A 25,852-nucleotide genomic window follows, 5' to 3' on the forward strand; every position below is an offset into this window, starting at 1 on the left:
ATCTATAAAAAAAGTCATTTTAACTGCAGACTTTTAAAATAATTAAAATAATTAACTATGTTTAATAAAGTTTTCTGTTGTATGAATTAGATACCAATTAAAAAAAAAACAGGCTGGCTCTGGAGAACATTTAGAAGCTTTTTACTTCTATTTTTAATGTAAGTGTCGTCGGGGTGAGGCTTACATTATGCAGACAGCGATTTTCAACAGAAGGAGTCTTCCAAGACCTCCACAATTAAACACTTTCCTGAAGGGCTTAGAGCGCTACATGCTTCTCACTGCCTTCCCCGAATCTTTCTAGGAATTTTCCTACCTTCTTAGCCCCAGATGGACTGTTAAACTCGCTTGTGAGCACAGTCCAGGACAGACAAGGCATCTCACATGGTATGGCGTACATTGTACACAGACAATCGTGTTCATTTCACAAAGCTCCGTAGCTTGTGACGATTGTCTCAGCTCCAGACACCGCAGAGCTTAATGGGCTCTAGTGTCAGTGGTCTGAAACCGGTACCCTTCCGTGTTCAGGGAGACCTGGGGGAGAGCTTTAAATAGATTATCCTTATCAATTACCAGCTAGCAGACAGAGGGCTTTTAGTGACCCATCCACTGCTGCCACTAATTAGCATTGCTGTGATGTTTCCTTGAATACAGAGTCAAGAAAGGAATACGCATAATCTACTTAATGAACATTATGTGCTTTCATGTTTTTTACAGAAAAACCTGGCGAGTCAGTCATAGGGAGAATAACACAGCGTACAGGAGTTATATGTTTGAGAGAAACTCACAAAGTTTGCTGAAAATGAAGTTGAAAGACCAGTAAACTGTGCTGTCCCGTTTCCTGCCGCCCTGCTAAAAGAAACTGAAAGCCATACACAGGCACCTCTTCTAAAAGTCTATGGGAAAGGCACAGTATGAAAAAACTATGCATGGACTTCAAATGTTTTGCACAAAAATAAACTTAGCCTTAAATTCTATTTTTCCATGAACTTCATGCGTTTCCCTTGTGTAATAACAAAAGATTAAAAACTGCATAACCATCAATGGAAAGATGTCGAAATGGTCACCGCACTTCCTGTATTTTCTCCAACACTTGCTCCTCCTCTGTGGTGGCAAGTGAGTGAGCCGATGGACATCAAGTACTTGTCTTTCCCTCTGACATGTTCAAGGCGACGGAAAGCTTCTCCGAAGCCCACGGCCAAGAATTATCCATGAGAAACAACACCTTCAAATTTTGGGGGCAGTCTAGCAAAGATGCAGGGGAATTGTGTAACATAAACAAAGGCACTGATTCTTATTACATTTTATTTAGGAAAACAACTCAGGCATGGACACCGAACCGTACCTTTTCTTTGGTGCACTTTTCAAATGATAATTCCTTCCACTGTCACCATTAAATCTTAATCCATTGCAGCTCCGTGCATGGGTCATTGAGTCTATATGTACTGCTGTTATTTTAAAATGTTTCCCCTTGGTAGGGGAAGAGGGGGAGAAAAGATGTTGAGAGCCAGATGGGCCTCTTCACAGTTCATTTATCAAACCTAATACACTGGGCTCCACCCTCCTCTCACTCACTATTGCGGTTAAACTTCCATATAATTTGGTAATCATTTTCATTATCAGAGAGTGACCCTCAAGCAGCCTTTCCTGGGATACCCCATCCCCGCAGCTGCTCTTTTTCTGCCTCTCCCTACAGTAGACCCTTAAGAACCTCCGAGTTTATTAGCTGCAGACTGACCTTTGAGCTGTGGAGGTCAAGAAGGGGTCAGATGAGAGGGCTTGCCCGGTTCTTTCTAAGCTGTAACAAGCTGTCCATCAGGCCGAGCGGACTGTATAAACAAAGCCGAATCTTCAGAAATTCTGTACCACTTCTGTTAACACTTACCCTGCATTCACAAAGCTTCTCCTGATGTACTTTGGATCATTCAGCTCCGGGGAAGTGAACAGACAGCCCTAATCAGCCTATTTGGAAAGGGTTGTTTATGGGATTACCGAGCTTGGGGAAGCAAACCCACAGCACTCAGATGTGCCTATGGAATCGCAGGGGTGTGTGACACTGTGACAAACTCGGTTACCCTGAGTCATGCAGAATTGACACTTTTCTCCAAAAGCTAGATTACAGGGAACATATGCTTTCAGTTTGAGAGACTTCAGTTGAGGCTCAATCAACGGCTCAGCTCCTGGCTGGCTTGAGAGACACACGGATATTTTATAACCGAGTTACAGGTTTCACTGGAAACAGTCTCCCTGACCACATGATCACAAATGAACCTGCTCATGAGGGAGCCCATTACAGTAGACTTACACTGAAGTTACTGCCAGCTGTGCAATCTTAGTTGACCTAAATTTCTTGAAGTCGTGCCATTGCCAGTGCATTTGCTAACGTGCAATGTAAGGTAATTACAGTCATGTGTATTTAACTTGCAGAGGAGAAAAAAAAAATTTTTTTTTCTATTATCTAACCGATCCCCTGATAGCTTTGATGAAAGTCAAATACTGCAACGCACTGCCTGGCCTTTGGCGAGTGCTAATTATTTTCCGTCAGAGTATATTTTTCTTTGCATAATTCCAAAGCACACAATAGGCCGATCTCCAAAACTCGGGCAGTCCAGGAGGGGCTGCTGCGGATGTTTTATAACTTTCACCACCACCCGCCTGATGGCTACTCGAGGCAATGCGCTGATTCCAGACGGCTGCACCAGGCCGCTTTGATGAGGGAAAGGTGTATGGTAACCGACTGTTGATCCCGCGCATCTGGATGAGCCTGAGATGGGAAACCTCGGAGGGGGTGGGCGACGCTGGGCGCGAGGATTACGGTCATTTAATACTCTGAGGACCCTTTTCCTCGGGAGCTCTCAGGACGCTGCCCTCTGGTGATTTTCTTTCAGGTGTTTAGTTTTGAGGCGGTCTGTGTAGTGTCAGCTGCTAAGCTCTTTCTCTCCACCATCCCTACCACAAAGGACTGAAGAAGTTTTGTTTCAGATGCTAGACTACATCAACTTCAACGCTGGCTCCAGCTCCTGATTAAACTGTTAGCAGTAAAGGCCAGAGATGTGGAAACCAGACTCCGTGTAAGCAGGATGTCCTGGCCCCGCTGTCTTACAATTTGGTGTATCAGGAAGTTGTTGCTAACAAACGAAATGCACTCAACAAGACTATCCTTTCTCAACATTTGTGTGCCTTCTGTCTCCCTCCCCTGGTCCCTCCCTCTTCTGTGCTGTCTTTGGAGGGAAGGGAGTTGGGAGACTGATTGTGGCGGGGATTGTACTGTCCACTGTTCAGCAAGAACAGCCACAGAGAAGATGGAAAATGTCAAATGGAAGGGAAGCATCTTAGCAGTCTTCACACTGGTACTCCATTATTTAATAAAGCATGTATACTGCAGTGAACATGAATAATCAAATTCTAACACAACAATTACTAAAAATTCAATTACACTGTTGCTTAAATGCAAGTCTGAATTTAGAGATAATACACATAGGTGGAAAAGCAGGCTTCAGAATTAATAGTTCATAGTACCGTTCCAGAAAATGCTTATCTTTAGCCTTGTTCTGGAAAATCTATTCTGATGACAATTCGTACCAGTAAAGTCATCAGTTGGTGTAAAATCTGGTGCGTGAAGTCAGGTGAGGGATATTATGGTTATTAATAAATCTTGTTGACTCCCAGGAACACAGAATGAGTTTTTGAACATCAGAAAGGAATGTGAGACAAAACCCAGCCCAGTGTCTTGGTTCCTCTCCCTCTAGGACAGGGACAGAGGAAAATACAACAGCTTTTACAATGTGCGAACCTCAGGCGAACCTCAGGGTTCTGGGGGACTAGCTCCATCCTTCCCAGGACTATGGGACATTGGCAGCGACCTAGACCAGCTTTATGCCAGCAGCTGCTTTAACCAGGGACCACTCTGGGTGAAGGCAAGGGGGCTGAAGCATAAGAAACTTCTACTTGACCAATTCCGAAAATGTGGTTGATAAACGGACCACATCGAAGGAACGCACTCTGCACCGAGAGACAAAAGAGCACTAGGAGGGTTTCCCAGACATTTAGCTTGCCTAAATAGCTAGAGTTGGGGTGGACTGGTTAAAAACAAAGCAAAACAATACAAAACACAAACCTCCCTGAATCTCATGATGCTCAAGATGCAAATGTTGATGCTAAATGTTATACCCGGGGATATATCCTATAGGCACCCAGACAACGTCACGGATCATTACAAATTACATAGCCATCAAAGACAGGAGAGCTAACGAGCTGAAGTTGTTTTAACCGGCCTTATTTTCCATGGGTCCTCAAATGAGAGTGACGACACCAACCTAAAGCAAGGGTTCAGCCACCTATAGCTCCTGTGTGTCAGGGACAACAAATCCCCATCTAGTAGGACTGACCTGGCGTGCCATTCCCTCCGCAGGTTCTGACGGGTGGTGAGCGAGGCCAGGATGGCAGTCAGCATTGCGTTCCTTTGTTCCACGGGGAGCCCCTCTCTTTTAACCTCACGCAGCACGGCATTTGTCTGAAAGAAATGATTCCCCCCAAAAAGGGAAAGAAAAAGTGAAAAATTAATAATAAAAAAAGCCCATAAGCAAATAAGGACAGTAAATCAATGGCTTTTTTTATTACAGTTCCCCTGCTAACAAATCAATACAGTAAATGATGGACAAAAATGGCCAGCATATATTTTGTATTTAATCAATGTACATGGCACATAAGGTAAAGTCTAAAGCTCCATTGCCTTAAGTAACACATCAAGATGCTGTGCATTTTCACTCTAATTTTCTCAGCACACCAACGATCCCCCCCTCTTGGGAACTGCCTACCATGAGCTATTATTAGAAATGATTTTCACGTACATTTCACTGTGAGTTGTTTGTTTTGCCTTTTGAAAAAAAAAAAAAAAGAGCAGTCTTTGAATTTGCTCTGCTCCTTCCCATCCAGCTGAGGGTTTCTGCATTGCCTCTCTTGTTTGAATCATTACTTTCAATTTCAACACATGCCAGTGTGTTTTTTGGGGGGAGGGGAAAAGAGGAAGTGGAGGTGGATAAAAAGGAGAGGTGGTTAACAGTGGCTGGATTCACCAATTTTCCTTGAATGTTGCAAAGCAAGAACTTGCAAACAAACAAAAGCACAAAACTTAGCAGAGTGTACCTCAAGGAACATGCTTAGACGTTATAGATGCTTTTAATTTGAAGTTAGCTTGGTCTCTTTAGAAATCTCATAGCCAACGTCACATTCTGGGCTCACGGCACTTCCTACATCCTTGAGATAAGAGATGCCAATACATCTGTTAACTTAAAAAGAGGACACTCCTAATTTGGCTCTGCTGTATCCTGCAATGCCACCTCCTTACTCCACTGCAGCCCTTTTTAGAGTGCATATTCAGTATCTCCAAGTCAGCCTGGAGACCAAGTTACAGCAAACACCTGTTGTTGCTGTCACAGGAATCCATACCCAGCAACTCTTTGTCTGGCAACAATATCCTGATCTCCTCCAGGGGGAGACCTGCACTGTCTGGAGTTGCGCAGGACCAGTTAACAACAGTGTCGTGCCCCCATGAAGGATGCAAGCCTGGCCATCTTAGTCCTCCTTCTACACAACTCAAAACCCTTGAGAGGAATGACGGGGCACTGCGGGACGGTGGGGTGTGGGGATGATGGATTGGATTTCCTTAGTTCCTACCTTCCCTCAATATATCCTTCATTTTCCTGAAATTTCTGCATTTCAGACTCTCTCTTTGTTTGATACTCTGAGGTACCCACTTACCTTTTTAGTATCATTCCATTTTATGTAAATTCACCAGAATCGGTTTTTATTGCTAATAATAATAATAAACAACTCTATCTGATATAAACAGATAAGGCAGGAAATAGAATCTCCTGTTTGAAGGGTTCCTAGGTAACTTGACTCACATCAGTCAGGTACAGGAACCTGAGGGGTGCCTCTGGGGTTCAGGATTAGATCCACCATCCTGGGACACAGGCCCAGTTAGAACTCAGTTGACTCCTTCCATGGCAACAACATTTACAGACCACCTTCCCCCCCAGCACAGGGGGCACGCCCTGAACCATTCCAGTCCATGGAACTCAGGAGGGAATTCAAACACCAACTCGGGCTAGAGAGATGACAGCTGAGAGCTGAGGGGATAGTCCTCCAGGCAAGCTGGTATTTAGTCTACAAAGGGAGCCCACTAGGGCAGACCACTAGTCAGCTCCAGCCGAATCTGCTGCTCAGAAAAGCTGTCTCAGTGTCCTGTGGCTGGATTTTCAAAATCAACAAGAAAGTTGTTTTGTTTCATGAAAATATGAAAACCCCTAATTTTGTAAATGTTGAAAACTCACTTAAAGCAAATGCTAAAATAACAAGTGGGCAACAAGAAACAGAAATCAGGTAGTTGCCCATTTGATTCCTTCAGATCTAAAAGATGCTTCATTTCAAAGACGGCTGGGCATCAGTAGGTGTTCTAATCCTGTGATACCATCCTTCATGGACTTAAAGTTGGAAGAAGGTTCAAAAAGTCATGTGGTTTAATACTGTATCTGGAGTGCATATGATTCAATAAAAATGTGAAAACTTATGAAATAAAAGATAAAGCACACACCTTGTTGGCTCCAAAAACATAATGAAAATAAAAATATTTTCCCTTTGAAGCTATCACAATATTTCTTGCTTAAAAAGTCATGGGAGAATCACTTCTCAGACTTTGGCCAAGCTCAAGTGTAAACAGGGGAGTGGTAGCATCGTATGGTGTAGCAAGTAAAGCTACTACTTGCAATGCCAGCATCTTATATGGGTTATGGTTTGTGTTGCAGCTCTTTCACTTCCTATCCAGTTCCCTGCTGATGGCAGGAGAGGAGATGTAGAAGGCCCAAGTGTTTGGGCCCGGTCTAGCCATGTGAGAGACCTACATTAAGTTCCTGGCTCTTAAACAAACAATCATACAAACTAAAAAAAACCTAAAATAAATAGACAAACAACAAAAAGTAGAGCTTGAAATCCGACAGGAAAGAGCTGGCATGGATTGGCTAATGCCTCGCTGGGTAGGACACAAAGATTAGTCACTCCTTACCATGGTGTTGGGGACTTTCCTGCACACCCCCCCCCCAAAAAAAAAAAATGTTCTGCACCTTAACTGCTGACAAATGTCTTGTTAGAGTTACAAGCCAGTCTAGATTATCCTAAAATCTGCCAAGATCAGTAAAATTAGACTTCAACACAACAAATGGCTAAATACTAAAATGAAACAGACACGAGACAGCTGAATGGTACCTTATAGCCATTTTAAGGTATATAGCAGCTGGTCCTGTATATGAACTAAAATTGAAATGTCAATGAGCTAATCATAGGTTGTGGTTAAGAACTTGCTTCTTTTTTGTTTTGTTTTGTTTTGTTTTGTTTTGTTTTGTTTTGTTTTTTTTAACATACTGGTTACGCAAAACCTTGTCAATTCCATAATGTTACAAATTGCTGTTAATGTTATATTGAGACTCTTAATTGACTGGGATGATACTCTACCAGCTCTGACTTTGGACCAGAAATGGTCTCCCCAACAAACTGTTCAACCCATCTGGACAATGAGTAGCTGGACTCTATGCTGGGTATATGTTTGCAAGGAAAGAATCTTGATGGAATTTGAACTGTAATACTGCATCAAGGTGGAGGAATCCACCAGGGGGGAGGGGTGTGGGAAAAAAAAAAAAAAAAAAAAAAAAAAAGAATTATGGTGGTCATCAAAGTCAACGGCTGCCTGCCCTCCCTGCTCCCCTATCTCTCGAACCACATTCCATCCTGACTCTGGTTTCATGGTCCCGGCAAGGTTTCGGTGTGCGGCCAATGGCTGGGCATAGAAATCAAGCGGAGCTAGCAAATCCAGGAGGCTGTTTGACAGAGTAATGTCACGATGGTCAAATCCAGTAATTAAATAAACCTTGGGCTTCAACTTCTAATGTAACAAAAAAAAAAAAAAAAAAAAAGTTCCTGGCTCTTGGCTGCTGGCCACTGAGATCAATTGGGAAAAGGAACAGTGGATGGAAGATCTCTCTCTGTCCCTGTAACTCTGTTGTATGGCACAATGGGTTAAGTAGCCACTTTGGATGCCTGCACCCTACTACGGCTGGATGAAATTCTACATTGGTTTCCCATCCAGTTTCCTACTAAAGTTCACCAAGTGGGCAGCAGATGATGACCCTGGTACTCTGGTCCCTGTCACACAGCTGGGATTTAGATTTAGCTCCTGGTTGAGTTCCAGCTATTGTCATCTGCAACGTGAGGCAACTGATAGAAGATTGGTGGGTTTCTCCCTGTCACCACTACCACCCTAGCATCACTGTGAATGACATCCATGGTTCACACCTCACCGTCTGCAGTCAATGCCCTGGAGTGCAATATTTCTAAAACACTTTGTAGATAGGTCTATTCTCCCTCCAACTGTGTGCTTCCATGGAACTCTAGTATCTTTATCCAACAAGTCTGGGGTGGTCTTTTTGGAAACTCACATGGAAGACCCAGAGGTTCTCTCATTGCTGTGGACCAACTTTCAGCACCCCAACACATCATGACAGTTTGCCAACCGAATCCGAGAGCATATGAAACAGCATTCAACAGCTCCACCCGTTTGTAAGTTGCAGGTAGGAATACAAGACACCTAGCATTCTAATAATCACTTTGATAGCTTCTTGTGAACATAAACATAAATTGTAAACATATGCTCCTGCTACCTGCTTGTAGGGATTTATCTAAAGAAATGAAACATGCTCACACAAAAACATGTACACAAATATTTATAGTTGCTTTATTCATAATAACAAAAACAGTGGAGATAACCTTAACATGCTCCAAAAGCTAAATGAATAAATACACTGTGGTATATCCAATGCAACAGGATAGTACTCAGCAGTAACAGAGGAAATGGCAACTGACATGTGCAACCAGTTGGATCCATTTTGAAGGCATCATGCTGAGGGAAAGAAGCTGCACCCAGCTGGGTAAGTAGTCTACGATTCCATTTATTTGGAATTCCGGAAGAGGCAGAATGATAGGAACAGAGAACATATCCACGGTTGCTAAGGATCGAGTTGCACAAGGGAGAGCATGAGGGAATGTTTGGGGACTGTAGAACTAGTCTGTGCCCTGAGTGTGGTGGTAGCTACATGAAGTTATCCCTGAATTCATGCTCAAAAGTAGATATATATATAAAAAAAAAGATCATTTGATTGTTTGAAAAATAGTATAAAATTAAAGAATATTATTTGAGACACGGAGAGATGGCTCCTATCTGCTGGTTCATTTCCCAAATGCCTGCAAGGGCTTATGCTTCAAATGGGCTCAAGCCAAGAGACTTCAAAGTCTGGGTCCCAGATGCCTGAGCCCAAACTTCGGCCTCCCAATCTTCATTAGCAAGAAGCTCATGTCAGGTGCTACAGCTCTCATATAGCGTGACCTGGGACAGGCATGTCCTGACAACCAGGTGAAATGTCTGCCCCAATTTTATAAAATTTAAGTTAAAACTTCATTTCCATCACAAAGTTAAAAACAAAGAAACGCTGCCAAAAACAAGTGAGCACATCTAACGAATAAGCAGTGAAATTAAAAAGAAATATATCTGGATGCCAGAACCAAATTCTACTTTTTCATATTAGAGAAAGGTATATTTCATAAAATTTAGGGATAAAAGGAGTCATTGCTCTACAGGACATTTCTGAGTGTCAAGAGAGCGAGCGCTCGTCCAAGGCAATTCAGAGATGCTTTTCTCCTTACAATGCATTCACTCCTTAAAGTCGTCTTACCCAGGAAATGCTTACGCACCACTTTCACATTAATAGTAACACAGAACAGTTTTTAGCAAGCACCAAGTCTGACACAGTCTCTCCTATTACGAAAAACATACGTTTTTCTCCTACCCTCTCCTACCCTCAAAACACAGGGAAAGAAAATCACAGGTTTAGGAAACATGCTCAGGAGGCCAAATTTCATTTCATTAGCGATTCTTTCTCAACAGGAAATTCATGGAAAATCTGGCAGACGAGAAGGGACTGAGCAGAATTTTGAGAGTGCTAGCCTTTCAAATCCCGCTAGCCTTTCAAATCCAAGCTGTCGCCTCCCAGTCCTGGGCCCCTTTGCTAAGTGAAAACAGAAATTGTAACAGAATCATAGATTCTCGCAAGGATTAATTGCTTAACACACATGTCACCATGATTAGTATTGCTTAGCACACATGTCACCATGATTAGTATTGCTTAGCTTCTTTGAAAACAAAAATTCAGGTATGTGTTCTTTTTTAAGACACTGAGTAAGACAGGTAACACACAGAGATCTCCCATATGGTGGTTTATTCCCCAAAGGCAATGGAGTCCAGGCCTCCCACAGGGGTGGCAGGAATCTAACCAGTTGGACCATTACCTGCTGTCTGCCAGGATGTGGAATCAGGAGAGGAGCGGGGACTCAAACCAAGAACTCCAGGAAGAACGGAGGCATCCCGAGCTGCATCCTAACCACTGTGGCAGGCGAATGCCCCTAGTACTCAGTTTCATCTTCTCTCTGCTAATCTACCATATGATAAGTTGGTGTTATTGTAACAAAAGACTTCCTGGAAATGTCCAGTACTAGAAATGGAAAATACCAAGCAGAAAGGAAACAAATCATTGATCAATCATAGGCAAAACATTTTCACAGGCACCAAGGGGCTACATCCCTCATGGTAGAAAATCTTGAGCCTTTGAAAACTGTTTCATTTTTGTAGCATCAGCCCTGACCTGACTTGAGCCCTTGCCAGCAGTGTCCACCTAACTCTTTCAAACTACTGCCCGACACTTTCCTGTCTTTCTGAGTCTCCATACAAGAATTCCCTGCTCTGTAACTGTGCACACTCAAGAGGTCACACTCTGCTTGCTGTCTCTACAGGTGGCCTCCCCATCCAGTTGCTTTCAGAGCTGTGTGCAGAGCGATTGTATGTACTGTTTTAGCCTCAAATAAGGCTTCTCTGTTGAGCTCTGGCCCCATGTGGCCTCAAACTGGCTATCTTAACCTTAAACAGGCAGCCTCCAACGTGACATCTCAACCCTAGTTTGTCCGCCTCTGAATTGTTTATCTTGGCTCTCTAATCTCTTTCCTCTTTGCAAACCCATTCCTTGTCCTGTGTTGTGTAGAGTGCTGACTAGCACCAGTACCAAAGCAGTAACTCAGACCACAACCTTTGGAACCACCTCAGTCTAATTTTCCCATGCCTGTACTCCCTACACCTAACACTGAATCCTGTCATCCTTTTCTTTTCAGCGGGACTTGAACTTTTACCTTCCCCACTGCAATAAGCTTACAGCAGGTCCATCTCCCATCTGGACCAGGCAATGGCCGCCAAAATAGTCTGACTGTGTCAATCTCGTCGCTTTTAAGAATTCCTTTTGTAATATGTCTTTCAAAAGTACACATCCAGGGGCAGACATGTGGCACAGCCGTTAAAACATTGCTTGGAACATCCACATGCAGTATTAGTGCCCGGTTTGAGTTCCAGCTATTCCCCTTCCAATCCAGCCTCCTGCTTCTGTACAACCTTGCAGGGATAGCTAAACACTTCGGTGCTTTTTGCCCACAGACGACCAGGACTGAGTTCTTATTTTCTTATCTTCAGCCTGGCCTGCCTCTTACATTTGCCGGCATTTGGGGAATGAATCACAGATGGAAGCGCTCTCTTTTCTCAGTTTCTCTTTCAAATAAAATGAAAATAACTCTTAAAATTTTAAAATAATAATAAAAATTCAAGTCTAAATTGCTTTCTTCTAAACAATTTAGCATACCTACTGCACTGGGTTTCAAGTAATCTTCATAAAGCTCTGGTGCTTCTAAAAGTATCTGAGCGCTACCCAAGAGACATAGAGTTTTGGCCTCCAAAATCCTATGGAAACATAGCACTTCTGTTCTATTCATACATATTTAAGTTGCTGGAATTTGGGGTCTATAAAACACTGAGAATCTTCACAGAAACCCAAATTTCTTAGCTTGATCAAACAAACAGAAAAACCCTCTATCCAAAGGTCATGCTTACTTCTCAAATTTTATATCCTGCTAGTTTTTGTCCCATATAAAACTGAATTTTCTGAAAACATGGCTATTCTGTATTACACATCTACATCTACCACCACTGTACAAAGGTAACTTACAAGTTCATGAGAGGAAAGGGTTGCAGTGCAGTGGATAAACCTTGTGACATCAGTATCCCCCATCAGGGGGTCAATTCATGTCTCGCTATTCTGTTTCCAAACCAGCTCCCTCCCTGCTAACATACCTGGGAAGATAGTGGATAATGCTCACACACTCAGTCCCCTGCTACAATGTAGGGAGACCCAGATGGAGTTCCTGTATATCAGCTAAGACCTCCTATTATTGCTATTTGGAGAGTGAACCAAAAGATAAGATTTCTCTCTCTCTTTCTCTCTGTCTCTCTCTCTCTCTCTCTTTGGTCCCATCTCTTCCCTCCCTCCCTCTCTGTCCCTTTGGTTTGCAAATAAACAAGTAAATGGAGTAAATAAGTTAATAAATACATAAGTAAATAAGCAAACTGAATTAAAACATGAGTTTATTTTATGGCCCAATTTTGAAATTCGTGCATTTTTCAAACTGTACATTTCCATGAACTCTTTCAAGATGCCTCATATGCAAGGGTTTCAAAATGTATGGCATGACAATAAACTTCAATTGCATTTCCATGAACTTTATAAAGTAGCCCTATATAACTTTCCAGCACTTACTCACCTTTTGAGAAATATCCTAAATAGCATTCCCTTGTGAAGCCTTTCATGAGCCACATTCTTCCATCAAATTAAGAAAGGGTCGATCACCCTTGAGCACCCCTCTGAGTGTCTCACAAACCATGACACACTCCACTGCACCTGTTTTTTCATGAGGATTCATCTGCTTCCACAATGAGTGTGTCACTGGAAAAGACAAGGACCATGGCTATTTCCTAATATCCTTCTAGCTGCCTAGTATGGCAAGGTGCCACAAACGTAGACTCCTGATATGTGTTTTGAATGCATGAAGCCAAATGATCTGCCACAGCATGCCTGGTGAATAAGGTGACTAATCAAGGCAGGGAGTACTAGTCCAGGTTAAAGAGGAGCATATGAAACAAGCTTTGATTTGATTCCAACTATTTCTGCAGAACATTCAAAGACACACATTGTAAAAGTTGTTTTTAAGCAATAAACTGTAGAAAAAGAAATCTATGCCTTCACTAGGTCATACTTGAAAAGGATGGTTGTGTCGAAAAATATATAGTTTCACTATACTGTGATCACACTTAATCTATGCCCTTCTCATATGCCAATAGAAAGAGTCTCGCTTTCTCCATTTCACTTGAGAAAATGACTTTGGGCTCTGGCAGTGCACAGCCTTCTAAGGACCCCAGAGAACTCCCCAGTGTCTTCAGTATCTCCTTGCTCAAATTTTACACACAACCCCAAGAGACGAACAAAACAACAACAACAACAACACACAACCAAAGATTGAGAAAGAAAAACATCAACAATCTAAGGAGACTTAAGATTCAAAATTGTCTTGGAAAGCCAAGTTTCCAAATTCTCAATTCATTCAAGTAAAAATCAGCAGCTCAGCCAACTCCTGTTGGATCGTGTTACAGTCAGTAACTCCGGATGTGTCCCAGCTCCAGAGTATCAGCAACGAAAGCATACGCTGCTGTGTATGCGCTATGCAGAATTTGGCGCGTGTAGGTTATTTTTTTATTTTAAGATTTATTTATTTTAACTGGAAAGGCAGATTCACGAGAGGAGAGACAGAAAGCTCTTCCATCTGCTGCAGGTTCACTCCTCAAGCGGCAGCAATGGTGAAGATGAGCTGATTCAAAACCAGGAGCCAGGAGCCTCCTCTGGGTTTCCCAAGGCTTTGAGCCATCCTCCACTGCTTTCTCAGGGCACAAGCGGGGAGTGGCATGGCAAAGTGGAGCAGCTGGGACATGAATCGGCGCCCATTGAAAATCCAAGCACATGCAAGGCCAAGACTTTAGCCACTAGGCTACTGCGCTGGACCTGCATGTATGGTTTTTGCCATGGAATCTACTCTGAGATTTAGAAAAGAATTACAGCATTTAATCTTCTTTAATAATTACTAAACAAAAATATTTATTTGAAAGAGTCAGAGAGAGAGAGAGAGAAAGAGAGGTATAAGAGAATTAAATAGTTTTACAGAAATCATTAACTCTTTTGATTCCTCTATGATCTGAATTACTAGCTTCTTGTATATCTGTAACTCTACAAGTCAGATTTCACCCACGCTTCTTACCAATCAGCCACCCAGGCCTAGGAAAACACATCACACAGGGTGACACTCCGTAAATACACAAGACTGGCAATCCCTCTGCTTAGTTCATTCAACAACAAAGGGTTCTGCTACTGTTCTTGGAATTTCCAAAAGGCCTAAATGTATCAGAACCCAGAATTGCATATCCTTCCCAACTCGCCAGCCCCAAGACTGTAATGATGGGGGAAAAGCCCTCCTCACACATCTTATGTCCACAGCTATAGCTGCCGCACGTCAGGGCGTGAGCACTGGACTTCCCTATGCGCACACAAATTACCCAGATACACTCTGATAATGAGGGCTAAAGGTTCAACGCGTGAAGAAACTTGGTTTCAGATGTTATCGGCTGGGAAAGCTGTTTCCTCACATCAACAGTGCCTCTGCACTGCCAAAAACCCAACCAGGCTCCGCTCTTCACAAAAGTCCTGCAACACATTTTTTTTTTTTTTTTTTTTTTTTTTTTGCCTTTCTTCCCTTTCCTCTTAAAAAAAAAAAAAAAAAGAAGAAGAAGAAAGGCCCAGAATCCACTGAGATAGCCTTAGTCCCATCAAAGGGAGGTCGCCCTCAGGTCTGCCTTCATTTGCTGATTGTCAGTTTAAGATGGCTCTTTTGTGAGACCTCTGCAGCTCAATGCTGAGTGATGCCTTCAGCTTTTCTAAACTGGACTGGGCACCACTGAACACATCCAGCATGCTCGGATCCACAGCCCAGCAGAACAAATAAACATTCCTCCTCGACCCTTTGCCTTGCCTTATCTCCCTCTCCAGGAGCAGGAGGTTTTGGGGGTGCTGATGTTTACACAACGTTCAAACTTTCTTTCCTCTGTTTCCTGAATTTGAGAAAACACAGCCTGGATGACCTGAGCTAAGAGATAACACCTAGTCACCACTGGGTGCCCTGTCTACTGAATTACTTAAGGCTGCTCTCCTACTCCCTGTCCTGCCCTGCTCCCCCCAACTGCCCCCCCCCATACTGGACTCACCAAGGAAAGCGGGAGATAAACCCCCCGTCTTGAAAGGCAGGCACAAAAGCAGAAGTCTCCCAGAGGCTACCAACAAAGCGGCCTTTTATTCCCACCAAAAGACATACTTGGTTCAGTTCACCTCAAAGGCTCACTTTATTTGAACGAACATCTCAGTTGACTTGGCCAAACGAATCCTTCAAAATGGACCAGGAAGACAGATTTTTGGGCCTTTTTATCCCCCCCACCATGTACGATGGAGCGAAGAGAGCTGAATCAGGGTGATCAAGAATGTCTGCGCCAAGAGGATAATAGGGAAATGCTTCTCTGATGAGTTTCACTGTTTGTAAACACAAACAACTGTTTTATGAAGCTGTTGTATAGACGAAATAGACAAAATGAGATCATCGTGGTGAAGGGCGCATATATACACAATGCTTGATCAATGGCGGAAATTAATCATTATGACTAGAGCAGCTGCAGTATTCCTTAAAGAGTTGAGAACCATCACAGAAGATAGGGACCCCGATTTTACAAAACTAATAGCCTAAAAAAACCACAGCCACAACTGGATGATTGATTTTGACCCCAAAGTGCTTACACGGTGCCTCCCAGTTTTCCCCTCTTCCTAGAAATCACTGTACCTCATCTGTTTCCCTAAAGTCCTTGGAGCCCCAGCAGCCTGTCTGGTTCTGCATGAGGTCTTGGGGACAGTGATGCAGGTGACTGCTGGAATGCTCAGCCTGCTACAGGAGAGAAATGGCTTGCCACCTGGGATACTGGCGCAGCCTAGGAAAAGCTAGAACTCCAAGCTCTGGTGGCCAACATTGATGTCACAGACGATGGTGAGAAACAGCTCATGTGTTTGTTAACGAAAGGAAAGAAAAAAAGGGGGGGTGGGGACAGAGGGGGGCGCAAAATGGTGAAGAGGAAAAAAAAGTGTTGTTTATGGAAGCCAGCTGCTTGGGCCTTGGCGCCAGCAGCCCCTCATCCTGCTATTTGACGCCTGCAACCCTGCTGCCCCCACTGGCACAGGTACAGCCCAGTGTTGACTTCACTGCTTCAGAGAGCATGCGGCTGATTTTGTACATGATTAATTGCCAAAGACACGGCTGGCCATATGGAACAGAGAAAGCATCAAGTAATTCATACTTCTGTATGTGATCGCTTGGCCCCTGTTGTTTTAATGTGCAGGAAAGAGCTAGTATAGCACAGCCCTGGTGTCTTGCCCCTGACAGCCCATTAAGAAATCTCAAAGCACCTAGTTGAAGTTAGGCTGTTGGCTTTTCAATAGCAGCCTAATAAAACAGAAGCAAAGCTTTCCAACTAGTCTTAAATCTTTCACATACAAGTACATTAACTACTGCGGCTAAAACAACGGGCTTCTTATGATAGGAAATGGGATTTGATTTCTAGTTTCTGCATACTTACTGAGAGCCTTTTTCTGACCTTTATGGAGTTTACAAAATAATTGTTCTCTCTCCCCCTTGCTTTCCAAGCATCCCAATAGATTTGTTGGTTTTGGTAGAGTAAACTCTTCCTCAATGTGATTCATACAGAGGTGAAACACCAGCGAGAATTCCTGTCCCAGGTACAGCCTGGGACTCTCTGTAGCTTCACAAACATTTGCTTCCTTTGCAAACAAGAAAAACATGAAACCTCAAACCTTGGAGTACGAAGCTCCCCAAGCATCCTCTGATTACCCTCACCTCTGTGAAAGGAATCCATTCTCTGTGGAAAAGAACAGCTTTGACTTTCCACTTCTGCTGTTGACTGGGTGATAGCCCAACACTCGTGTGTAATGCTGCCCCAGTATGTGGTCTATTCACTTGGTGTACTAACAAGGTATCTGCAAACTAGTTCTTTCAGCCAGAGGAGAAATCACACACACACACACACACACACACACACACACACACACACACACTCTTCTACAGCATTTTTCTTTGCAGCATTTTCAAATGACAGCACTAAACACTGCAACACCCTTAGCAGTTACTTTGTCAGACCTGATATATCCTGGTGGGGATGATGTTGTTGGCAGTCTCCACCAGAAAATACTTTGACAGGATTTTTTTAAATTGCCTTATTTATTTGAAAGTCAGAGTGATAGAGAAAGGGGGAGAGACAAAGTGAAAAGGGATCTTCCATCTGTTGGTTCATTCCACATACAGCCATGGCTAAGCCAGGCAGAAACCAGGCACTAGCACCTTCTTCTGGGTCTCCCGTATGGATAGCAGGGATCCACATGCTTGGACCATTCTTCCCTGCTTTTCCCAGGCCAGCAGCAGGGAGCTGGATCAGAAGCAGAGCAGTAAGGACTCAATCAACACCTCTGTGGAAGCCAGATATCAAAGGTGGCAGTTTGGCCCGCAATCCTTCAGACAGTGTCTTTTGTCTGTGGATTTTTAGGTTTGCAAATATCCTCACACCAAAAGTCACCAGATCGGGAAGATTCCACTTGGCTGCCTGTTCATTAACAGGGCTGTAACTGCCTCCACTGCTGTAATGAACTAACAACCCATCCAGAGTTCTCTGCCAAGGGGAAATTCTCTCTGAGCCTCCTCTCCTCATTTGGGAAATGCTGGAGTTCTCCAGGCTGAGCAACTCAATCACTGAATAGTACCATGACACAGAGCGCAGGACCAAGACTCTTAGAGCAGAAAAAAAAAAGAAGAGCTGAAATTGACTCATGGATACAAGGGTGCTTCAGAAGGCTCACCAGAAATAAGGTTTGTGAGAAGACTTCAGGAGGTATTTCAAAAACTACATGAAAAAAAATTCATGTTTTAATTCCAGTTATCCATGAATCTATTTTTAAAAGATGTGTTTATTTGAAAAAGAGTTATACACACACACACAGAATCTTTGATTTGCTGGTTCACTTCCCAAATGGCCGCAACAACGCGCAGTGGTCTAGGCCCAGAATTTAACCCAGGTCTTTCCCACATGGATATCAGGAGTCCAAGAACACGGGGCATTGTCCACTGCTTTCCCATGCATATTATCAGGGAACTGGAAATGGAAGTGGAGCAGTTGGGACTCACATATGGAATGCTGGAATTGTAGGAGGCAGTTGAATTCACTGTGTCACGAAACTGGTCCCCCTCTAAGCTTGAAGTACCCTCAAATGGCCCTACTGACAATACAAGCTTTCCACAAAGACCAAGAGAGAAAATAAGTTACCTAATTGACCATTAGTTAGAAACAAGTATGATATGTTCTATAAAGTATGATAATAAAGCAATTCCCATTTCACAGATTCTTCCCCCCATTCTACTACTGCAGGGGAAAATGCTCAACAACGGTATGTATTTGTGGTAGAAGCCCTAGTATGTAAATGTAAATTCTTATTTTCTTTTTCTGAAATGTTTTTCTTATTGCTTATGAGAGGCAGAGAGACAGAAAGACAGACAGCTTGCATTTGTCGTTTCCTTCTGCAAATGCCTGCATTTGGTCCCTAGCAGGGCTGAAGTAGGGGCTGCTGGAAATGCAAGCCCTGTCAGAAGCCAGTCACCTGACACATCAATGAATCTCGAAGGAGGAGCACTAGCCCAGAATTGAACCTGGGTACCCCGACAGGGGATGCAGGCATCCTAATCTGCACCTTACTTGTGCACCTCAGTGTCCATCCAACAAGTGATTCTTCACATCCAAGGTCAGTGTTACTGCAATAGTAGCGCTAACAAATTATACATAAATTATTTTACCCAACATTTTTATGTAAATATGAATATACATGTACACACACAATTAAAACTAAAGATGTAAGTAACTTTCTAAAGAGTTATCCAAGGAAATAACCCCACCAGAGCTGCAGGAGACCTTCAGCAAAGAAAACAAAATGTTTAAAAACAGCCACAGCATTCAATGTTACCTGTTCTGGAATTAAGTACAGATGCACCTGTATATTTCACAGAATGAATGTGAGAATGACAGCTGACTTCTCTCCAAGTGGGCCTTTGCCTTTTCTTTGTATTTTCATCCAAAACTATTCATTCTTCAAATAAAAGCAAGGACACTCCTAACCCCACCACAAGACACATAGTCCCCACTTGCCACTTCTAGAAATCTCGATGCACTGTTGGCCTGTTAATTGGGGGTGAAGAATGGCTACCTACCCTGAACACTAAGTAACTGAGCCACTGACGATGTTTGACATAAAATTGGCTTAGTCCTATCCGATGGCTGGGCGAATGAAAAGTTACCCAAGATCTCCATCAGATCAGCTCCCTCCTTCTTCCAAACATAAGTGGCACAAAGGCTGGAGTGGTCTGCCGTGCACACTGGATTATATGAAGTGTGAAACATTGGAGGAGAGGGAAAGGGGAGGGGGGAGGCCTTTGAAAGGGAACAGGAAAAAGAAATCACACTTGCAAGAGGATCCAGCTGACAGCTCACTCCCTAGCAAGTGAGACAAGTGAATATGTTTGGAAACATTGTGAATGCAGCAAGAGCCCAAGTCCTTTTGTCTGCAGCCCTACAGTGTGTCTTTAACCCAACTGCTGCCCGCATCACTGAACATATGTTTTCTACGCAAGAATTGAAGCAGAAAAGACTCTTTGTTATAATTCACTCCTTTGTATGTAGCTGCACCCACCCCACCCCCGTTCAACCTCCCCCTCTCTCAGTATCATCCAAACCAAAACCCCAGTGGAAATCCTAACTGTGTCAGAGAATGAGACCAGAAAGCCCAGCTGAAGCCTTCCTGCTGCCCCTTGAAGGTCCTGGAGAACTGGTAACCCTCAGTGGCAACAAGAACAAAAGCCACGTTTATTTCGTGTTCACTGCCTGCCAAGCAAACCAGCACTTCACTAACATTATCTTATTTAACTCAACAGTCACCACGGCATGTATGAGCTATCTCTGTTGCACAGATGAGGAAACTGAGGCACAAAAGGAAGCAAATTACTTCCCAAAGCCACAAGCACACAGCTGAGTTCTAGACATGTGGAGTAGGAAGAGCCTGTGACACAAGGAGCGGGTAGAGCTTTAGAGCCTATGGAGTTCAGACATAGCTAAGAGTTTAGAAAATTCTACATATATACATCACCTCTGCACTCCAGCTGTCACCACGTCTGACCCGGAGTCTGGATGGTACAAAACTGAAACTTAAGCAAAGCCGGCTGAGTGGGATGCGCAGGTTTTGGCTGCAATAAAGAAGAAACGGAAACCACGGCTGGTGGGGCAGTTGGCTCCCTCTCAGCCTCAGTGACTCTGGCATGAGCAAAGGATCTGAAATCCAGCTAGCTGCCTTGGTGACCCTGGGTAAGTTACGTGTCCTCTCTGAACCTCTTTGCTCCTTTGTAAAATGTGAATATCTGCAGCGCCTACTTCACAGGATTAACAAGATTTGCTTTTGACGCACAAGACCCTTAGAATAGGATCTCCTACGTGGCCAATTGGTCGCCAAGTGTCAGCCACCACCCTTGCCTTCTAGAATTGTTTTTATTATTATTATTATACCATGATGTAGGATAAATCTAGAGTACTAATCACTTAAAGCCACACTAAAGTGAATAAAATCAGTCAGCAGACTTTGTAGCACCAAAGACTTTCTTTCTTTCTCTTTGCCCTACTGTTGATGTGGGTCAGAGAAGTGTTATCTCTCCACCAGAATGCTGTCTGAATAAGATGATGATGACCATACGGCAGTTAACACTAATGAGCACTTTCAACATACCAGGTACTGCTCACACACATCATGTCCTTGAGCCCTAACTATAAGTCTCTGAATTTAAGATAATGGCATACTTAGCTGCGCTGTGAAACATAAAACAAAAATAAACTCAGAAAGGCTAAATAATTTGACCAATTTTATACAACCAGTAAGCAATGGAGCTAGCCTATGAGTAAACTTCCACTATGCAAAGTGTTTTCATGAGCATTATTTCATTCAGTCCTCATAAATGCTCTGGGAGTTAGGAAGAACAAACATTAATTATCACATCTGGAGACTCAGATAAAAGAACTAGGAAGGAACTTCCAAAAATTCACAGAAAACCTACATCAAAAAGAAACTAAGGGGCCCAGCACAGTGGCCAAGTAGCTAAAGTCCTCACCTTGAACACGCTGGGATCTCATATGGGCATCTGTTCTAATCCCAGCAGCCCAGCTTCCCATCCAACTCCCTGCTTGTGACCTGGAAAAGCAGTCGAGGACGGCCCAATGCCTTGGGACCCTGCACCCGTGTGGGAGACCTGGAGGAAGCTCCTGGTTCTTTGCTTCATATAGGCATAGCACCGGCTGTTGTGGTCACTTGGGGAGTGAATCAACGGATGGAAATCTTCCTCTCTGTCTCTCCTCCTCTCTGTATATCTGACTTTGTAATAAAAATGAATAAATCTTTTAAAAAAAGCATTGTTCAATGAACTTTTTGAAGATCCTTAGTAATATTAAAACTGAGCTAAGACTGGAACTCAGGTATTATAACTCCAAGCCCAGCACAGTTTACACTAGACGCAAGGAGCAGTGGGCACCAGTGACAAATTCCCAGCTAATCAATCAGTCAATGATATCTGCTATCCAACCAAAAAGTCTCAGTGCCTAGCCACTGGGAGCTTCCAATCTCGACAGAGCAAACTAGAGACACGGTTGAAGGATGAACACGGGAGCTGCAGAAAACAACTGCTCAGTTTAATCAGGCTCTTGAAATCCGTTTTCACTCATAAAATAGTTGACTCTGCCAGAATGTCCCATTCACTGTCTATCATAATCTTAACACTATCATTGAATACTGATCTATGCAATGTAATCATTCTTTTTGAGACAAAAGTTAAAATGTAGCCATAATTAATAAATATCACTACAGAAATCACCGTCCATGCTAAATGGCCTGATTTTTCCAGATTCTTGAGGTCAAAATTATGTCTCATTAAAATGAAGCAACTCATGCTATTGATAATGAGACTACTAAAAACGCTAAGTGAAGTAACAATCTGGCAAGGGAAGACAACTCAATGAATTTTCATGGGCACATATTTACCCAAGAGAAAGAGACAGACAAACACATACAAACACACACGTCTGCCAAACAGTTCTCAAAGAGAAACTTAAGACTTTTCAGTCCACATTTTATCTATTATTGATATTATTGATGGTAAAAAAAAATATCATAGTAGCTATATAACTGGAAAGAGCTTAATAACAATAACAAAAATAATAACCATTACTTATTTGATATTTATACCATGGGCCAAACCCTAACTCAAATATTTTTCATGCATTCCTATCTAGATCCTAACAATTCAGTGAAGTGTCCATATTATTCCAATTTAGAGATAAGATAACCAAAGCACAGACACATTAAGCACTTACTTCAAATTACACATGTGGTTAATAGTAGGTTGCCTGGGAACAGAGTTCATTCTCTTGCCCACTAACCCATGTCATGACTAACGAATTATGAAGCACTAGATAGTAACTGCGGCAGGGCAGAGTTGCAGCACTGGACTCAATCCTTCCAACAACCCAACAACCTAGGGTTTGTCTCACTAGCAAATCCACTTGACAAGTCAAGTGATCCTGGCCCAGGATCTCACTGCCAAGGGATAGCAGACCAAGGTGGGTTAGCAGAACTGCAGTAAAGGATGCTAAGCTCTTGTTTAGTTTCTTGGTTTCAGTAATAGACTCAGGTTGAAAGAGGGTCTCTAATGGTGGAAGAAGCAATGGCTCACTTCCTCTTGGCTTAGAGTCACACTGGAACACACAGAAGACCTGGGATCAGAGTGATCACTATGATTCTATGAATACAGAAAGAGAGCAATCAAATGATTGTGGAGTCTCTGGTTTACCAGACTGTCTCCCACATAGATCTACCCCAGATAACTGATTCACAACAGAAAGCCAAGGTTTAAATTACATAATTTAAACTTTTCCCTACCCTTTCTCATATTTATGAGTACTATATCTGAAAGGGACACAACTGTCAGTCAGAAAGTCAAACTTCTGGATGCTACAATTATCCAAAACGATAAAATGCCCATAGACTGGAAGAAGCCATCCTGTTTATAAATAGTTACTGACACTGACAATAACCTTCATTAGATCAAATGTGTGGTTTAAGCAGCAGAAACATGGCTTCTTTCTGGTAACAAACAAATATGCAACGTTCACACAATGATTGAGTGCAAAGACATTATTTAAGGAGTATCTTTCTTGCCCAGTGCAGTGGCCTAGCAGCTAAAGTCCTCACCCTGAACATGCCAGGATCCATATGGGTGCCAGTTCCTATCGCAGCAGCCCAGCTTCCCATCCAGCTCCCTGCTTGTGGCCTGGGAAAGCAGTGGAGGATGGTCCAATGCCTTGGGACCCTGCACCTGCATGGGAGACCCAGAAGTAGCTGTGGACTCTTGGCTTCGGATTGGCTCAGCTTCTGCTGTTGTGGTCACTTAGGGCGTGAACGATTGGACAAAGATCTCTGTCTCTCCTCCTCTCTGTATATCTGACTTTCTAATAATAATAATAATAATAATAAAATCTTCAAAAAAAACAAGCATCTATCAATTTGCTAGAATTTGTGTCTGAACTTCATAGGAAACCGATCTTCAATTGCAAACTTCACATGAATTTATAAAACTATCTTGGCACTGTATTAATTTCCTCAAATCATCCTAACTATGTTTTGGAATAAAAGAAATAACAATGGACAATTCCAGAGGGAGCACAGAAGGACTTGGCACATGAAGCATTCGAGGCCCTTCCCCACAAGCAGGACCTGGAATCTGTCTGGTCTTTGTCTTTGAATCCACCTTTTGGTGCCTCCTACTTCGGGTGCTCTGGTTGCCTGCAGTTAACCATCATTTCAACTTCCATTATGAGCCCTCTCTGCCAGAGAAGCATCACGATGTAAGGGGGCCTGAACTGCAAGGAGCCTTATCTTAACTTCAGGAAACCAATGAGGTTGCCAGTGCAGTTGCTTTGAGAGCCATAAGGACAACAAATCCATGTTTGTGTCTTGATGGATACAGCAAAATGCGAGGCTGAAATGAATGCTGAAACGTGCAAAATGCTACTGCTGCTGCCATGTGTTTCTCCTGAACCCTAACTTGCTGCTTTCAGAATGGTTTTATGCTTTGATAGTCAGATATTATTGGCTCATCTTGGAGAGATCATTGCCTCGCCTGCCTTGTTTAGTGGTGATGCATTCCATGCCCACGGATTACTCTGTGGCAGAAAGCCGGCGAGACGGGCACAGCCCTTTCACGCTGAAATTGTCTCCATGAGACTGAGCAGGAAGACTTTAACTGGGGGGGGAGGGTTGCAGACAATGGGGTCCTGAAAGGATTAGAAAAATGGACAACAAGTGAACCTCCTCCTCCCTCCAGTGTTTGGGGCTACCACCTGCTGCGGTATTTTTGTTTCAGTAACAAAGAAGCCTTCATGTTTGAGGCTCATATTTAATGTTTGCTGAACGGGGCCCCTTGAATTTAGGTTAACTCTTCAAGAGCAGAAAAAGAAATACTTCTTGCCTGACAAACAAATACATCAAGCAACCTACTTTCCTGTCCCCCTCCCCCTGCCCCACCCCTACCCTCCTAAAATCAACACATGTGTGTCTATGGACATATGGGCATCTGCCTGCTTACCTTTAGATAACACCCTGGGGTCAGAGGGATCCTCTATTTATATTTAATAAAGTATTAGTGGTCAATAAGAGCTGCATAACATTTGTGATTTCATGGTTCACTACAGTAACAGGTGCTGCAGTGAACAGGAATGTGAAGTGTTAAAAAGGAGGAGTGGGGACGGACGGGGGTGGGGGTGGAGCGTGGGGGCGAGGAGCACTTCAGAGACATTAAGCAGCTTTAAACACTGACAGCAGAAAGGGAAAATTTTTAAGCAATTTGGTCGGGTCAGTAAAACGTAACACAGGTCAAAGAAACAAAATGGTACCCAAAAATTCTGCCTATTGATAAATGGCCATACTGCTTTGTGGTTGGGTGCACAAGGCGAAGGCTCAACAACTGTTGGAGAGAAACAAAAATATGCTCCCTTTGTGGCCGCCTTACAATAAGTCACCGCAGCTTGGGGGGACGCTGGGGGCTTCCATTCTGTCCATATAGGCGGCTGGGGTATACATTAATGAAAACAAAAGGGCCCATTTTCATTGTAACCATGCAGAAAGGTTAAGCATCTGACCTTCAAGTATGGTGCACTTGTGCTCAGTGGAAAGGTTCTTGACAATATAAACAAGAATTACTGCTGTTAGAGAAAGGGGACACAATTAAAAACAATCTCAGATGCTTGTTGTACAGCTGTTCGAGTTTCAGCTCTGTCTGACCTCTAAGGACGCTCCATGTTTAACGGAGACAATTTAAGATATGTTAGGGAGTCTCCGGACTGTTCAGCTCCAGGATCCTTTCACTAGGGAGCACCTTGGCCTTCGGCACACGGCGCTTTTCCTATAATGGGATTTTCCGCTCTGGGCTCTCCCCTGAAAGCCACTTGCCTTGCCAATCTGTCCTCCCCTTGCTTCTCACCATCCTGAGAAGTGGCGTGGGGAGAGATGGTCCAGGACTTGGCAGGAGGCAGGGAGGTTCAGCTTCACAAAGCACCATTCCCTTTAAACAGTTCCTTTTTTTTTTTTTTAAG

At 43.2% G+C, this 25,852-nt stretch overlaps 1 protein-coding gene across 1 annotated transcript in view; it reads right to left on the bottom strand.

Moving 5' to 3' along the window:
* The window catches only part of FTO (FTO alpha-ketoglutarate dependent dioxygenase), a 381,816-nt gene that overhangs the window by 161,637 nt on the left and 194,327 nt on the right, over positions 1-25,852 (bottom strand). Inside the window, exon 8 of the mRNA XM_012926690.2 lies at positions 4,386-4,510. Coding sequence (XP_012782144.2) covers positions 4,386-4,510 — 125 coding nt within the window. The remainder of the gene's footprint in view (positions 1-4,385; positions 4,511-25,852) is intronic.

The sequence above is a fragment of the Ochotona princeps genome, chromosome 16 (assembly GCF_030435755.1).
Source record: "Ochotona princeps isolate mOchPri1 chromosome 16, mOchPri1.hap1, whole genome shotgun sequence".
NCBI classification, from domain to species: domain Eukaryota; kingdom Metazoa; phylum Chordata; class Mammalia; order Lagomorpha; family Ochotonidae; genus Ochotona; species Ochotona princeps.